The sequence below is a fragment of the Aureobasidium namibiae genome, assembly GCF_000721765.1.
Source record: "Aureobasidium namibiae CBS 147.97 unplaced genomic scaffold scaffold_7, whole genome shotgun sequence".
Taxonomy (NCBI): domain Eukaryota; kingdom Fungi; phylum Ascomycota; class Dothideomycetes; order Dothideales; family Saccotheciaceae; genus Aureobasidium; species Aureobasidium namibiae.
In genome coordinates, this window is record NW_013581202.1 from 988207 (window position 1) to 999622 (window position 11416).

At 50.9% G+C, this 11416-nt stretch overlaps 6 protein-coding genes across 6 annotated transcripts; 3 read left to right on the forward strand and 3 right to left on the reverse strand.

The window, feature by feature from the left end:
• Positions 1-362: 362 nt before the first annotated feature.
• On the forward strand, positions 363-2316 carry M436DRAFT_63392 (uncharacterized protein; the record flags this gene model as incomplete). Its single annotated transcript, XM_013572695.1, has 2 exons — positions 363-801; positions 857-2316. 2 exons carry the CDS (start codon positions 363-365, stop codon positions 2314-2316), a joined length of 1899 nt encoding a protein of 632 aa, XP_013428149.1.
• A 664-nt stretch (positions 2317-2980) lies between these two features.
• Positions 2981-4245, forward strand: M436DRAFT_45137 (uncharacterized protein; the record flags this gene model as incomplete). Its single annotated transcript, XM_013572519.1, has 4 exons — positions 2981-3167; positions 3237-3365; positions 3459-3893; positions 4037-4245. The coding sequence occupies 4 exons, from the start codon at positions 2981-2983 to the stop codon at positions 4243-4245; spliced, it is 960 nt and encodes a 319-aa protein (XP_013427973.1).
• Positions 4246-4561: 316 nt separating this feature from the next.
• On the reverse strand, positions 4562-5394 carry M436DRAFT_63394 (phosphoglycerate mutase-like protein; the record flags this gene model as incomplete). The annotated part of the gene is made up of 2 exons (XM_013572696.1): positions 4562-4661; positions 4718-5394. 2 exons carry the CDS (start codon positions 5392-5394, stop codon positions 4562-4564), a joined length of 777 nt encoding a protein of 258 aa, XP_013428150.1.
• Positions 5395-5920: 526 nt separating this feature from the next.
• Positions 5921-7042, reverse strand: M436DRAFT_81467 (uncharacterized protein; the record flags this gene model as incomplete). The annotated part of the gene is made up of 1 exon (XM_013572858.1): positions 5921-7042. The coding sequence occupies one exon, from the start codon at positions 7040-7042 to the stop codon at positions 5921-5923; it is 1122 nt and encodes a 373-aa protein (XP_013428312.1).
• A 420-nt stretch (positions 7043-7462) lies between these two features.
• On the forward strand, positions 7463-9182 carry M436DRAFT_81468 (UDP-Glycosyltransferase/glycogen phosphorylase; the record flags this gene model as incomplete). The annotated part of the gene is made up of 3 exons (XM_013572859.1): positions 7463-7737; positions 7788-8902; positions 8965-9182. 3 exons carry the CDS (start codon positions 7463-7465, stop codon positions 9180-9182), a joined length of 1608 nt encoding a protein of 535 aa, XP_013428313.1.
• Positions 9183-9360: 178 nt separating this feature from the next.
• M436DRAFT_44927 (NAD(P)-binding protein) lies at positions 9361-10804 on the reverse strand (the record flags this gene model as incomplete). Its single annotated transcript, XM_013572489.1, has 2 exons — positions 9361-10157; positions 10207-10804. 2 exons carry the CDS (start codon positions 10802-10804, stop codon positions 9361-9363), a joined length of 1395 nt encoding a protein of 464 aa, XP_013427943.1.
• Positions 10805-11416: the final 612 nt, after the last annotated feature.

Below are 11416 nucleotides of genomic sequence, written 5' to 3' on the forward strand. Positions count from 1 at the left end.
CTGCAAATCAATCACCTTTTGGGTGGGATCACCCCGCCGGGTCAATAGCAGCTGCAGATAAGTTACGCCTGGCTTGTTGCGATACCGTGCCTGATTCGATGCAACTATTGAATCTACAGATGCATGAATCTGGGCTCTGCATGCTTACGTGAGGACTAGACTGCGTCCATAGTCAGGTGGACATGCGACCATAAGCCACTTCCCTAATCTTGCATATATCGGCCTCTCACATCAAACGGGCGTGGAGACTGTTTTCTCGAAGGCTGAAGACGATCTTTGTCCGATGACGACCCAAGCACAATGAATTCAAATACGAGCGCATCCCCGACCTGCAAAGCTATCTGGTTCCAGTCTGACAAAGAATGAGTACTGAACCACGTTCTGCCGAAGTATTGTCGACCTCGCCTCATCGAATTTACATGACTGACGACCATGTACCAAATTCTGGCGATGGAGCTCAGGACAACCTTTTGTCCGCTCCAGCGACGACAGACAGCACTCCTACCAGTGAGCATCAATCTCAGAAAGTCGATGAGACTGGAATGGAGACCACAACGTCGATCCTAGCTTCAGCGCGCTCGGCTTCGACAAGGAATATCTTCACTCAAGTGTGGAACAAATGGAAGATTGAGATCCTAGCTTGCGGACTGGCACTGTTGGCACTGTTCGCGATTGTGATGACTCTCATAGTCCACGATGGTCGACCTCTCCCTCAGTGGCCGTTCAGAATATCAGTCAACGCCCTTGTGTCAGTGTTTGCAGTCATCCTCAAAGCGAGCATGATGCTTCCTGTCAGCGAGTGTGCGCTTCTCTTGTCCATCCGCAGTGATGACTACAAGCTAATCGGCCTCAACAGCAATCAGTCAGCTGAAGTGGACATGGTACCAACAGCCACGACCCCTTGGTCATTTGGCAGAATTCGACCTAGCAAGCCGTGGACCTTGGGGATGTTTCAAGCTTCTTCGAAGATGCCATGTCAGGAATTCGTCCTCGATCGGAGCTGCTATAACCATACTCGCCCTCGCTGGCGATCCTTTTATTCAACAGATGATCAGATATCGGTCGACTGCTTTTCTGCTCGTTACAGATGATGCACAGGCTTTTATCCCACGCTCTAACAACTACAGCGTCCACGGACTTCATCTGGGAGCCGGTTCTGAATCGCTGAATCTGACGGCCCAAGCTGCTGTCTATAAGGGCGTCTACAATTCCTATTCAGCTGTGGAAGCAACATGCACCTCAGGAAATTGCACTTTTGAGGACTACAGAACTTTGGGAATCTGCAGTCACTGCCACGATACGAGCGGTACTATAGTGAAGTCTTGCAACAACGAGTCTGAGTGTACTGCCGGACTGCAAGATGGGCCATCATTGAGACTGCCAGGCTCAGCCGTACTGAATGTTTCGACAGTCGTCGGTACAGGCTCCTTTCACCATTCACGCAACGTCACTGGTTTGTCAAAATCACAGCTTCTAGGGAGGATTGGTGCGATACCGAATGAGCTGCTCGCTTTCGAATGCGAATTGTATCCCTGTGTACGGACCTACGAAGCTAGTGTCGCAAAGGGCAACTTCTCAGAAACGCTACTGTCCACCTCACCGATACCTGCGAGCGACTATTCCGCATTCGCTACATATTACGATACACCTATGCCTTGTCTGATCAACGGGACATATCATAATGCGAGCGAATTTGTCAACCCTGACGCCACAAACACGATAGCCACTCTCGGACTGCTTCCAGAAAACCAGACCGCGTACGTACCTCTGGACTGTGCTTTCTGGTATCAAGACCCCTTGGGATTAGCCGAATACCTCGGCGATTTCCTCTTAGGTTCTGTAAACCAGTATGGAACATCCACTCCGGACTGGTTAGGTCAATTGATCTTGATAAACAACTCCGTTGGTGCGTACCCGTCTTTCAATCTCATCAATAACACATGGAATGCTCTTGCTGAGTCCATAACGATCCATATGCGAGAGAATGGAGATGCTATTGGTAGTCAACCTGCTGCAGGAAGTGTATATCAGACAGAAACCTGCATCTTGGTGCAATGGCTTTGGATAATATATCCCGCGAGTCTTGTTGCTCTTACTCTGTTGTTCACGGCTGTCACTGTATACAACAGTATGTCATACAATCGAGACCAGATCTGGAAAGGCTCGCCATTGCCACTCATGTTGCACGGGTTGGACAATGGCATCAGGCACGATCACTGCGACACAAACGAGCTCAACGAGATAGAAGCGATGGCCAAGGAGCTTCGAGTGCATTTCCAAAAGACAGAGGACGGATGGAGACTGGTCGAGTTTTGAGTACCACGCGAGACTATCATCAATTGCGTACAAGCAAGGAACCTTCAACAACATAGAAGATCCATTCGAGGGATCTAGTTTCTTGTATATCTCTCAGCAGGTGTAAACTCGTGCAGAATCTGCAAGCGAAGTATCACCGGCTGTTTCAAGTCGAACATATCTGCTATCGATACTGCTTACAGCGATTTGTTGTCTTTGTAGCAGTCTCTCTGAGGCGCGGAGAATGCACTCTAGCTAAGGAAATGTCGTGACAAATGATCACGGTTCACTGCGTCCGAGACGTTTGCGAGTGGCGAGAATAGGTATTTCGTATACCGCAATCTGTCGCATGAACTTCAGTACCTTCATATTGTCGCAGTGGTTAGGACAGGAGTTGATTGATCCATTAACCGCGGACTGTTGATAGCCGGGTTCCATGTAGGGAATGGGCAAAGGTATCTATGTAGCGTCAGTCGACTTGTTGGCGGCAGTTACAGATAGCCTAAACTCCAGATTTACCAGCCGCGTCTATTGACCATTGGCACTACCTTCAACCCCACCATCCAACCCCCGCATCTACTCACTACATAACCTCCTGTATATCAAGAGCTTGAGTAGAGCCTCAAAAATCACTTTTCCAACCAAGCCAATCTTTTTCTGCACAAAACTCACCCAAACAGCAAAAATGCCTTCAGCAACACCAGACTACAGCTTAACAGAGCAACAAAAACAACACTTCCTCGACCACGGCTTCATAAAACTCGAGAATTGTTTTTCCGTCAACGATGAACAGTGCAAAGGACTCATGGAGCGTATGTGGGAACGCCTAGACATGGATCCCAACGATCGAGAGACTTGGAACCCTTGGCGAGGTATGCACATTACACCCATAAATCCTCATTCTTCTTAAGAGAAATGGAAAGTAACTTAGGACTCCACAGTTCACCTCCCTCGCTACCATCCAGCAATCCCCATACGAGATTTTTGCCCCAAGGCTTGGGCTGCGATATGCGAGCTTTGTGGCGGCGAAGAACGCATCGATACTGGATCCTCCGCAACACCTGGTTTGGGTGAAGCTACACAAGAGATTGATCAATCAGTCATCAACGACGGGTTTATCGTAAACGTTGGCTCTGTCACTGATGCTGCGAAATGGAAGGAAGCTTCCACCCAAGGCACTCCTTCTGGTCCTGACCACTTGACCCCCGCGCAACAGAAATTGCTAGATCCTCATGACAGGGATAATTGGCACGTCGACGGCGATTTCTTTCATCATTTCCTGGATTCGCGCGAACAGGGTTTGCTTCCCATCGTATTGTTTTCAGACATCAATATCGGAGGCGGAGGTACAATGATTTGTCCAGACGCCATTCCCACCATGGCTGCGCACCTCTATGCGCATCCCGAGGGCGTGATGCCCGATATGACTGCCGTGGAAGGAAGGGAAACCCCCTACAAAGATTTCGACCATGGGTTTTACGATAAAGCAGTGGCGGCAGTGGAGAAGGAAAAGTTCAAGACGGCGACGGGCAAGGCGGGGGATGTGTATCTGTTGCATCCGTTGATGGTGCATAGTGCTGCTCCTAATTATTTGCGAGGTGAGTTTCTCTTTTCTTCTTCTCCCCTCCTCTCCCATCCCCGTTTGCCCCCCTCCTTTTTCTATCCTTGTCCCTCCACCCCTCCTACCTCTTCCTACCATTACCTCCTCTTCTTGTTTACTTCCTGCTGATGCCAATTATAGAACCGCGTATAATAACCAACCCCCCAATCTCCCTTTTGCGTCCTTTCAACTTTGACAGAAAAGACGGGAGTCAATACAGTCTAGTCGAGCAAAAATCACTCAATGCATTGGGAAAGCCTCAAGGATTGGATGGGTGGAAGATCACGAGGGAGAGAAAGCTTATTGTGCCAGAGAGGGTCAGGCTGCAAGCTGAGATGAAGAAGCTTTGAATGCGAGGACGTGGGGAGAAGAAGAAGGGGCAGGGTTGAAGAAGGGGAAGGGAGGGGAGGACGAACAGTAAGGGGGGCTGATGTATAGGGAGGAAGAGAAAGGTAAGAAAGGGCAAGGGTACGTATGTAGAATGTTGTCGGCACAAGAAACAGATCTTAGCACGCCTCCATTACTAATTGTCGCCGAAAGACGAGTGTCTGTGAAGTCAATCTTATTGATCTCAAGGATAATCTTTAATGTAAAACCATCACATTGGTTCTCTAGGCCATCGTGCTCAACAAGTTGTCATTTGATATATGCGCATCACCAACGCTTTTACTTCTTCTTGACATCCTCTTCCGCATTCTCCACCACGTCAACCATGAAACCTCCTCCTAGGAGGATAGCAGGCTCATCGATACTGTGGTGTTCATAACTGCCGTGACGTTAGCACTCCAAGCACTCGGATCTACATTATCGAAAAACACTCACCTCAAGGTACCCACACCACCAGCATCCAATAGCATGCTCGGATTATCCGCGATATTCTTGTTGATCCACCTTGCCGCGAATGCTCTGAGTATATGTCCGTGTGCTACGATCAACACATCGTAAGGCTCTGCTTCTGCCTTGGGTTTGCCTATGGCATTCTTATGGTATTTCTCTCTGATTTCGGCAATCACTGCGTCTAGGCGTTCGGTGATTTGCTCAGGACTCTCGCCGCCAGGACACCCATCTTTCCAAATGTCCCATTTGTGTTGACCGGCTTTACTCCGTTGCTCGGCAATGTACTTTGACGTCAAGCCCTCGTAGTCGCCGTAATCCCATTCGCGGACGCTTTCGGTGACTTGGACTTTTGCTGCCGTCTTTACATTGCTGTCATTGTGTTCGGTCTTGTCTTGCCAGGGCATTGGGTCTGCGCAGCCCAAGTTCAAGAGCTCGAGTGTGCGTTGGGAGCGTGTGCGTGGGGAGACGTAGATGTGGGCGAGGTTGCGGGGCACGATTAGGCGGTCGTCGCCGACGAGGGCGTTGCCGGTGGCTCGGATGCGCTTTTCGCCGTTGGCGGTGAGGGGGATGTCGGTGCTGCCTGTGTGTCGGCCATTGAGTGACCATTCGGTTTCGCCGTGGCGGATGATGAAGACGCGCGGGGTGATTTTCTTGTCAGCCATGCTTGTGTATGGCGAGGTGGGCGGTAGATGGTAGAGAAGTGACTTGCAGAGGTCAATGGCGTGGAAGAGAAGTAGGTGTGATTTGTATGCAGAGCAAAGCAGAGCGAGGCAGCGGGGTTTGGCGGGTAAACGTGGGAGCACCGCGGGAGCTTCGATATACCGTTGACGTCACCGATGACACTTTTTCTGGAGTATGGATGTCAGTGTTTGTCGTTGCTCATCTATTTCTTTGCACATCAATTCTGTTTTGCCGATGCCGGGACGTCTGATCCATGAGACGCCTGATTGTAGTTTGCCGATGTAGTCCAAGATGCTGAGGAGGTCAAGAAGTAGGAGACAACCTGGGAGGAAGTAGAAGATGTTGGTAGAGGTGTGTCATGGTGCTCGTTGCTTTTTGGTACGATGGTCTAGAAATACAATGGTAGTGTACATGAAAGGTTTTCTGGAGGTTTTCGCTATACCCAGTCCATAGAAACAAGATTGACAGATTTGATCTTCGAAGCTTGTACGCCAGTAACAGAACAGTCTATCGTCTTGTGGTTGGTTGCTTTGCGTTTGGCAGCACATCCTCTGCGATATCCTTGAAACGTTGCATTCTCACAGGTCTCTTACAAGCTGTCGGTGCAGGATGGATAGGTTTCGTGTAGGCCAACCAACGCGACAAAAAGTTGTTGGTGACCATATTGGAGATGAAGTAGAGCAACAGTCCGGTAGGCATCTGCAGAGCAGGAACAATGGACAGCATAGCAATAGTCATTCCAATCCTCTGGGCGTTTGTCGCTTTCGGTCCTTCGGCTCCGTCGTTGTATAGTGCGGTTGCAGCGCCTTGTAAGCGGGGTGCAAAGTAGATGCTGGCGAAGAAACTGCTGCTGAAGATGATGGGAAGGATCATGGTGGGGTCTGATGCTGTGAGATCTGGACACCAGGAGAATCCTTCGGTCACGAGAGTTGAGTCGGACCAGATGGATTTGACTTGCTCTGCCACTGCTGTTGATGTCTCGGGTACTGCTTGACTTGCCGCACTCTGTGCCGTTTCTGCTGCTGCACCTTGTGCTGTTCCTGTAGAAGCCCAGAAATCTTTGGTGTCTATTGGGAATTGAATTTCCTGGTTGCCTGTTGGAAACTGGAATCGATCGAGGGCCGCCTGAGTCGCAGGCTGAGTGGGAGCAGGGTTGGTAGGTGCAGTCCCGACAGCGTTTGCAGATTCAGGGATCGTGCCCGGAAGAGAAGGAAGCCAGCTCAAAGTCCAGTCTAGAGGGCCCAGGATGAATTTCAGCAAGCCTTCCTTTGCACCCATCAATTTCCTCAGACTGTCAGACATCCAGACTGTTGTCATGAACATGAAGAATCTATGACCAACGGCTGTCCGGTCGAACATGGTTATCTGAATCGTGCGTCCGAGGGCCCAAGACTGCACAGCCAATCGAGTCTTTCTGGCGAGACCACTTTTATTGGAAGTTTGCCTTGATAGGGAGCGTCTGAAGATGCTCATTCGTGCATCTCGGAGAGGCTGGACTTGGGCGCGATCAACCAGCTTCTCGCGCAAGGGTTTTTGCAACAGAGGGTAGACGAAGAGTGAGCGAACCAAGACGGCGGACACGGGTATGACAGCACACCAGGGTAGACCAGTGGAATGGACAGCTTCCATGAAGGCGACAGGGATAAGATCGACATAATCGACCCAAGTCTTACAGCCATCTTGGATCACGGCCTGGATCGAGTACTGACGGACGCCATAAGGTTTGCGGAGAAATGGTGAGCGGAGAGGGAGAAAGCGATGAGCAGACCTCGCTAACGAAACCATGTTCCAGGATGAGTTGGTATACTGTGTGAGCAAAACATGTGATGTATCAATGGATAGAAAGATGATTATTTGCCATGATGCCAAGCCGGGCTGTCGAGGGCAGCGGGCCGACGGTTGTTTCAGGGCCAGGGCGCGGGTCAGGGTCAGGGTTAGAGTGGGCTGATTTGACTGGTCGCTGGCGTCGTCATGTTAGGCGTTTACGCAGCTCGAAACAAACAGCTGGAACTTGACAGACACGCATCAAGACATGACACTCAGACAAGCATGCCTGCCATAGCTCTGCTGATATCGCTGGCCGCCGTGGCCGCCGGTCTCACCTACTTTCTACTACCTTACTTTCTCCGTTTCATTGCACAAAACATCGGCTCGACCATACGTGCAAGGACGCAGACCAGGAGAGAGCTGTTGCTCAAGAGGGCTGCTGACGACCAAAAGTTGACACCTCCTACATCCAACAAGGACCGTCTAGCCAAGGAAAGCTACAACGGAAAGCCTGCACACGAGTGGGACGGCATCATTGGCTTCTTCCATCCCTTCTGGTACCAACATCTGCCATGACATCGTAACAAGGCACTGACAACAGACACAGCAATGCAGGAGGAGGCGGCGAGCGGGTCCTCTGGGCTGCCATCCGCGCCACCCAAGAACGCTACCCCAAGGCTCTCTGCGTAGTCTACACAGGCGACCACGACGTTGACAAGGACACCATCATCGCAAACGTCAAGAACCGCTTCAACATTCCCCTCCATGCCCCTCGTCTCACCTTCCTCTATCTCAGTACCCGCGACTTCCTCCTCGCTCAACACTGGCCACACTTCACCCTCCTCGGTCAGAGTATCGGCAGCTTGATTGTCGGCTGGGATGCCTTCAATCTTGTCGTCCCAGACATCTTCATCGATACAATGGGCTACGCCTTTACCGTTGCCATGTCCCACTTCCTCTTCCCTGATGTCCCTACCGGCGCCTATGTTCACTACCCTACCATCTCTACCGACATGCTGGGAAGCTTGGACGCCTCTGGCCGTGGCGTCAACGCTGGTTCAGGAAGTGGTTGGAAGGGAAAAGCCAAAAAGGCATACTGGCATCTCTTCGCTCGTCTGTACAGCTGGATTGGCGGCTCCATTGACGTCGTCATGACAAATTCGACCTGGACACAAAACCACATCAAAGCCCTCTGGGGTCGCACTCGCCAGAACAGACGCTGGACCCGCGACACCGTTGTCGTTTTCCCACCTACCGCTGTCGAAGAATTAGAACAGGAAGTCGAGGTATCCGAGGAGTCAGAAAAGAGCAGGAGAAAGGACATACTCTACATTGCACAGTTCCGCCCCGAAAAGGACCACCAAAACATCATCATGGCATTCGCAGAGTTCCTGCGCCGTCGCAACACCGAAAAAAAGGACACCCCGAGATTAGTGCTCGTGGGCTCAGTGCGCGACGAAAAAGACAAGATGCTGGTGTACAAGCTGCGTGTGCTGGCGCGCGAACAGCACATTGCCGACCACGTCGACTTTGTCATCGATGCAAAGTGGTCGCAGATCCTGGATCGCTTGAGGACCAGTTGGGTTGGCGTCAACGGCATGTGGAACGAACACTTTGGTATCGGTGTCGTCGAGTATCAAGCTGCTGGCCTGATTTCTGTGGTCGACGATAGCGGCGGCCCCAAATACGACATTGTGGTCCCCATCGATGGAAAGCCCACCGGTGAGTCTTTCTTGCTACACTTGCATTGATTCCAATGGAGTCTTACTGACACAACCAACCAGGTTTCCACGCAAAATCGCCCACAGAGTTCGCAGATGGCTTTGCCAAAGCGCTTGGTCAATCACCGTCAGAGACACTGGCTATGCGCAAAAGAGCCAGAAAGAGCGCGAAACGCTTCTCTGAAGAAGTGTTCTGCGATAGCTGGAACGCACAGATAGATAGACTTGTACACTTGCGCGTTACGCCTCAAGGACAGCGTCAGAAGTTGAGGCTGGGATAGACATTCTGATAGAACTATTAGATCAATTGCTATGCTAAAGTCTGGTAGTACGAATCCGAAAAATGGGTGGTCTGTGAAGCGATTGGAAAGACGATTCTTCTGTCAGATTTTGATTATTCATATACATGTACTCATATGACTCGACATGAGCCTACCGACATAAATAGAGACTCCTTCTCTACGAAGCGAGATCGCGGTTACCTCCGTTGTTGCTGAGGTCGTTAGGACCAGACGAGGCACCAAAGCCCTCTGCTTCCAAAGTCTGGACGGTTGTCTTGGGGCCGTCCGAGCCAACTTCGCGTGTAATCTCCTTGGGCTTGACTTCTCTGTCAGCAATAATGGTGCCTTCAGCATCGGCATCGACCTCAGCAGTGCTGCCTTGGATCGAGCCAGAGGAAGCACCACTTGAAGCACTGCCCTTGGACAAGTACGCAGCCTTGTCTCCGAAAGGCTTGCTTCCATCTCCCCTCTGGAACATTTCCTCGATCAACTCGTGGCGCTTGAGAGCCAAGTTCCAATCGCAGTATCCCTTGGTGTCTCCCTTTGCGTAAGCCTCGTAGAGTCTTCCCACATTTTGCGCAGGGTGCTTGAGACCAGCCAGCTCATCAGCAGGCAACTCAATATCCTCCGCCTTGTCATTGCCGAACTCGTGAAGTTGGATTTTCACGCCCTCGTGGTTGATGTCGAACATTGCTGCTGGGCAGGTGATCAACACCTCGCCCTTTTCGCCGTTGATGAGCCATCTCATGCCTGCGTCGCCGGGGAAGGGAGCGGCGGAGCGGAGACCGTAGTTCAAGAGTGTGCCGTCCTTGAAGCGTCCCTGTAGGGAAATGTTGTCGGGTGTGTCTTTTGTGATTGTGTCGACGACTTTGCCTTTGTTTTCTAGATCGATGAGGTCGACTTTGGGGCGCTCGATGCCCATGATGGTGTCGAAAGACTCGAGCTCGCCAAAGACTTCGAGCAAGCAGGTGAAACCTGAAGATGTTAATCAACCCGAAAGAGACTTGTATTGTGTATAACTTACTGTGCAGGAAGAAAATCGTGGCATGGTTGCCGCCAGCCTCTCTCTGGATAATGTACTTGAACCCAGCAGGGATCTTTGCACCTCCACCAATACCAGTGCACCCACTCAACGAAGTGCTCAAGACCTTACCAAGCTTGCCATCAGCAATGAGCTTCTGAACAACCTTGACCACAGGAGCAGATTGGCCCTGAGATCCAAACATGGTCTTGATACCCTTCTGGTTTGCAGTGCCGACCAATTCTCTGATCTGATCCATGTTGGATGCCAAAGGCAACTCGGTATAGACATTCTTGCCAGCTTCGACAACGGGTTTCAGGAGCTTGTAGTGACTCTCGACACCGACGATACAGATGACCAAGTCAACATCCTTGTCTTCGGCCAAGTCCTTTGGTGAGTCGTAGGCCTTGACATTGCTGTCGAGCTTGTAGTGCTCAATAGACTTCTTTGCGCTGTCAACGGATGAGTTGCACAGAGCGGTGATCTGGTAGTTCTTCTTGCCCTGCTCGGACAGGAGGTATGGCAGATGAGCTGTGCTGGCCCAGCTGGTGGCCTTTGAGCCAGTGGAAAGACCGATGATACCGACGCGAATTGGAGACATGATGTGAGTATGCGATGTGATAATGAGTTTGGAAGGAAATGAAGCTCGAAAGAAGGTGGTTGCTGAGAGTGATTTGATGTTGACGACGACGAAGATATGTCGTCATTCTGCTTTTTGAGTGGAGCTCTCCAGAAATGTCCCTAAAGAGCAAATCCATCCAACCTCAAGCATGTTTTCCTCTACTGAACGGTCCATAGATGTTGATCTCAATGTAACTTCATCAATACCGAAGAGAAGAAGGACTCGAGAAGAGATCACACTGACTGTGACTTGTGCTATGGCAATGGCATCGCGACAGCTTCGGCCCGGGATTGACAGCCACCGCGACACCGCAACCCCGTAGTTTACGGCTCTTGCGTCTTTTTGACAGTTCTTCTCCAATCCTTCGATATGTCGATGCTCAACGCCGGCAAGCAATTTGTACTCTTCTTCTTTCGCTCTCACACCACTCGTCATCAGATCATGCCAACTCGGTTGTCAGTCAGTACGTGCGGTGGTTCAATGCTTTGACGGGCCGCTGTCTGTTGTGTTGGTTCCTGGCCGAAGCTCGTGCCAACACGATAGACTTTGTCTAGACTCGGATCTGGCAATGTCTCTCGCTTCCAGGTTGCA